The sequence below is a fragment of the Papio anubis genome, chromosome 20, assembly GCF_008728515.1.
Source record: "Papio anubis isolate 15944 chromosome 20, Panubis1.0, whole genome shotgun sequence".
Classification (NCBI taxonomy): Eukaryota; Metazoa; Chordata; class Mammalia; order Primates; family Cercopithecidae; genus Papio; species Papio anubis.
Genome location: NC_044995.1, coordinates 47,083,906 through 47,087,981, shown reverse-complemented (window position 1 = coordinate 47,087,981; position 4,076 = coordinate 47,083,906). Strand labels below are relative to the sequence as shown.

The 4,076-nt window shown below is 53.1% G+C and overlaps 1 protein-coding gene across 1 annotated transcript in view; it reads left to right on the top strand.

Moving 5' to 3' along the window:
• Positions 1-4,076, top strand: part of HDGFL2 (HDGF like 2) — a 35,882-nt gene that overhangs the window by 10,455 nt on the left and 21,351 nt on the right. Inside the window, exon 4 of the mRNA XM_031659069.1 lies at positions 3,937-4,028. Within this exon, the coding sequence (XP_031514929.1) occupies positions 3,937-4,028 (92 nt within the window). The remainder of the gene's footprint in view (positions 1-3,936; positions 4,029-4,076) is intronic.

Sequence of the window (4,076 nt, the reverse complement as noted above, 5' to 3'; positions counted from 1 at the left end):
AAAAAAAAATTAGCCAGGCATGGTGGCCGGGCACCTGTAGTCTCAGCTACCAGGCTAGGCTGGGAAAATAGCGATGAACCGGGGAGGCAGAACTTACAGTGAGTCGAGATCGTGCCTGCACTCAGCCTGGGCGTGAAGCGAGACTTTGTCTCAAAAAAAAAAAAAAAAAAAAAAAAAATCTCAATCTTGCAGCGTGCGGTAGCTCACACCTGTAATCCCAGTGCTTTGGGAGGTCAAGATGGGAGGACTGCTTAAGCCCAGGAGTTTGAGACCAGCCCGGGCAACATGGTGAAACCCCATCTCTACACAAAAAGAAAAAAAAAGACAAAAAAATTAGCCAGGTGTGGTGGGTGTGGTGGCACAAACCTGTAGTTTCAGCTACTCAGGAGGCTGGGGCAGGAGGATCGCCTGAGCCCAGGAAGTTGAGGCTGCAGTGAACCGTGATCACGCCACTGCACTCCAGCTTGGGTGACAGTGTAGGACTCTGTCTCAAAAACAAACAAACAAAACCTCAGTCTCTCTCTCTCCTCTCAAAAAAAGCAGTTATTGAGAAAAAAAGTGACCTGAAATCACTCGGTCAGGTGTTCCATGCTGGCGAGGCTGGCCTGCGTGCTGCTTGGTGCCTTTGCTGGGAGCTATAGCAGCACAGCTTGAGTTTGTTGTAACCGCATGGACTTGTCTGTCTCCCCGGTAGACCATGAGCTCCCCAACAGCAGGGACTGCATTTTAGCTGTCTTAGCAGGTGTCCCATGACGTTTGTTGGAGGATCTAGCAGGTCCCATGATGGTCCCTGAATGAATGAGTAATGAGGCTGAGGCAGGAGAATTGCTTGAACCCGGGAGGTGGAGGTTGCGGTGGGCCGAGATCGCGCCATTGCACTCCAGCCTGGGCAACAAGAGTGAAATTCCATCTCAAAAAGAAAAAGAAAAAAAAAATCGCCATCTCTGCCGAGTACGGTGGCTCACATCTGTAATCCCAGCACTTTGGGAGGCCAAGGCAGGCAGATCACGAGGTCAAGAGATCGAGATCATCCTGGTCAACATGGTGAAACCCCGTCTGTACTAAAAATACAAAAAATACACCTGGCGCTCATACATTTTCCTCCTGCAAACATGAGCCACCCACGGCCTAACTCTTCATCCTCCTCTTCACCACCTCCACCCCCTTCTCTGTGCCCCGTATGGGTTTATGTCTGCTTCTTCCAGTTCCCAGGGGGACCTTCATTGGTGCCATTCCTGTTCTCTGGAACGCGGCTAGCTCCGACCCCTTCCATGCTTCTGACAACTCCTCTGTGAAAATGTCACATCTGGCGCGCGGTGGCTCACGCCTGTAATCCTAGCACTTTGGGAGGTGGGTGGATGACGGGTCAGGAGTTCAAGACCAGCCTGGCCAAGATGGGTGAAACCCCGTCTCTAAAAATACGAAAAAAAAAAAAAAAAAAATTAGCTGGGCGTGGTGGCACGTGCCTGTAATCCCAGCTACTCCCAAGGCTGGGGCAGAGAATTGCTTAAACCTGGAGGAGGGTTGCAGTGAGCGAGATTAGCCACTGGCTCTTAGCCTGGAGCAATGGAGGCGAGGCTCCATCTGAAAATGTCACATCCTCGAGGGGCTTCCTGACCACCCAGTGCTAAATGCTCTCCTCTCTTCTCTCTCTTTTTTTTTTTTTTTTTTTGAGATGGAGTCTCACTCTATCACCAGGCAGGGAGTGCTCAGTGGTGTGATCTCGACTCCTCTGACTTCCTTCCTGAGTTAAGCAATTCTCTGCCTCAACCTCGAGTAGCACAAGTTCAGGTGCCCTGCCGCCACCACAATAATGTTTTTGTATTTTTAAACAGAACAGTTTCACCATCTTGAAAAACTCCCTCCTTCCCTCAGCCTCCCAAAGTCTGCAAGATGGAGTGAGGAAACCACTCGCGCCAGGAGGTTCTCTCTTTTAGAAACAGGGTCTTGCTCTGTCACTCAATCTAGAGTGCAGTGGTGTGATCTGAGTCACTGCAACCTCTGCCTCCTGGGCTCAAGCGATCCCTCCCATCTCAACCACCTAAGCAGCTGGGACCTCAGGCCCCGCCACCACACCTACGCTAATATGTGCATCTTTTGTAGGGGTTTCACCATGCCCAGGCTGGTCTTAAACTGAGGCTCAAATAGTCTTTCTGCCTTACAGCTCCCAAAGTGCTGGGATTACAGCGTGAGCCACCAGCCCTCCTCTCACTCTCTCAATCCTCACAACCATGCAGCCGTGTTTCTTCCTGCCTGTCACCACGATTTGGAATTATCCCGTGTTTAAATGACAATGTTCAGGGCCCTCCCACTAGAAAAATCAGCTCAGGGCAGGGGGCATGCCACTGATCCTTCTGTATTCTTGATGCCCCCCGGCCCAGTGCCCGACACTCATGACTGCTCAGCAGACTTTGGCTGAGTGTGTGACCTGGTCATGTGCCTGACTTACACAGGAAGCATCAGATAGGTGTTTGTGATTTCTGTGGCTGTCACTGCCTGGTGGGCATTTTGAGTGTAAGAGAAATAGCAGTGCCTGGATGGTAGGCTAGAGGTCTTGTCCTAGTTTGGCTTCGCCTGCATTGATAGTGAATGACTTAAAAAAAAAGCAGCCATTTCTTTTTCTTTATTTTTTGAGACAGAGTCTCGCTCTGTCGTCCAGGCTGGAGAGTGCAGTGGTGTGATGTGGCTCACTGCAGGCTCCGCCTCCCAGGTTCACGCCATTCTCCTGCCTCCAGCTCCTGAGTAGCTGGGACCTGGCTCCCGCCACCGCCTGGCTAATTTTTTTGTGACACAGCAATAGAGCCGAGGTTTCACCCGTGTTAGCCAGGATGGTCTCGATCTCCTGACCTGCGTGATCATTTCGCCTCGGCCTCCCAAAGTGCTGAGGATTACAGGTGTGAGCCACAGCCCGGCCCATTTCTTTTTTCTTTCTTTTTTTTTTTTGAAGTGAGTCTGGCTCTGTCGCCCAGGCTGGAGTGCAGTGGCGGATCTCAGCTCACTGCAAGCCCGCGCCTCGGGTTCACGCCATTCTCCTGCCTCAGCCTCCCAAGTAGCTGGGGAGTACAAGCGCCACGCCACCTCGCCCGGCTAATTTTTTGTATTTTAGTAGAAGCGGGGTTTCACCGTGTTAGCCAGGATAGTCTCGATCTCCTGATCTCATTGATCCGCCTGTCACCGACGCCTCCCAAAGTGCTGGGATTACAGGCTTGAGCCACCGCCCGACTCTTTTCTTTCTTTATTTTTCTGAGACAGAGTCCCACTGTTGCCCAGGCTGGAAGCGCAATGAGTGCGGTGCGGCTCACTGCAACCTCCACCTACGCCCGGTTCAGTGATTCTCCTGCCTCAGCCTCCCTGATAGCTGGGATTATGAGAGCTGCCTGCCACCACCGGCGAGCTAACTTTGTATTTTAGTAGAGATGGGGGTTTTGCCATGTGTTGGCCAGGCTGGTCGCCCAGACAGCTGACCTCAGGTGATCTGCCTGCTGCAGCCTGCCAAAGTGCTGGGATTACAGGCGTGAGCCTCCACGCCTGGCCAAGGCAACCATTTCTGAACCTCTTGACATGGTTTGGTCACTGCCCTAGGTGTTCCACCTCCGACTTCCATGCTTTCCTGGTCATAGGCCTCTGAGATCAAAACTGAGTCATCCCCATTGCCCAGATGTGGTCACTAAGGCACAGAGAGGTTGAAGTTACTTGCCCTAGGTTTAACCCTGAAGCCCATGGCCCAACCCCAGTGCCCACCATACATGAATCCTTCACTCTCCTGCCTTCGTTCTCCGGCCCTTGTGGGCCTCAGTTTCCCGTTTGTAAAGCCAGAGACCCAGCACCCTGACATTCAGGATCAGCGATGGATTGCCGTCCTCTGGGTCACAGTCTTGTTGGGGAAATCTGCCCGAGACTGGCGGTGACGCGCAGTCTCTGCCCCGACTCCCACAGCCGGTGAGCTCTTCCGACAGCGAGGCCCCGAGCCAACCCGCCCGGCGGCAGGTAGAGGCTGGCAGGGGCGAGCAGCGACCCGAGGAGTCATAGCCCGTCCTGGCGGTGACTGCCACAGCTGCCAGCGACGGGATGGGGAG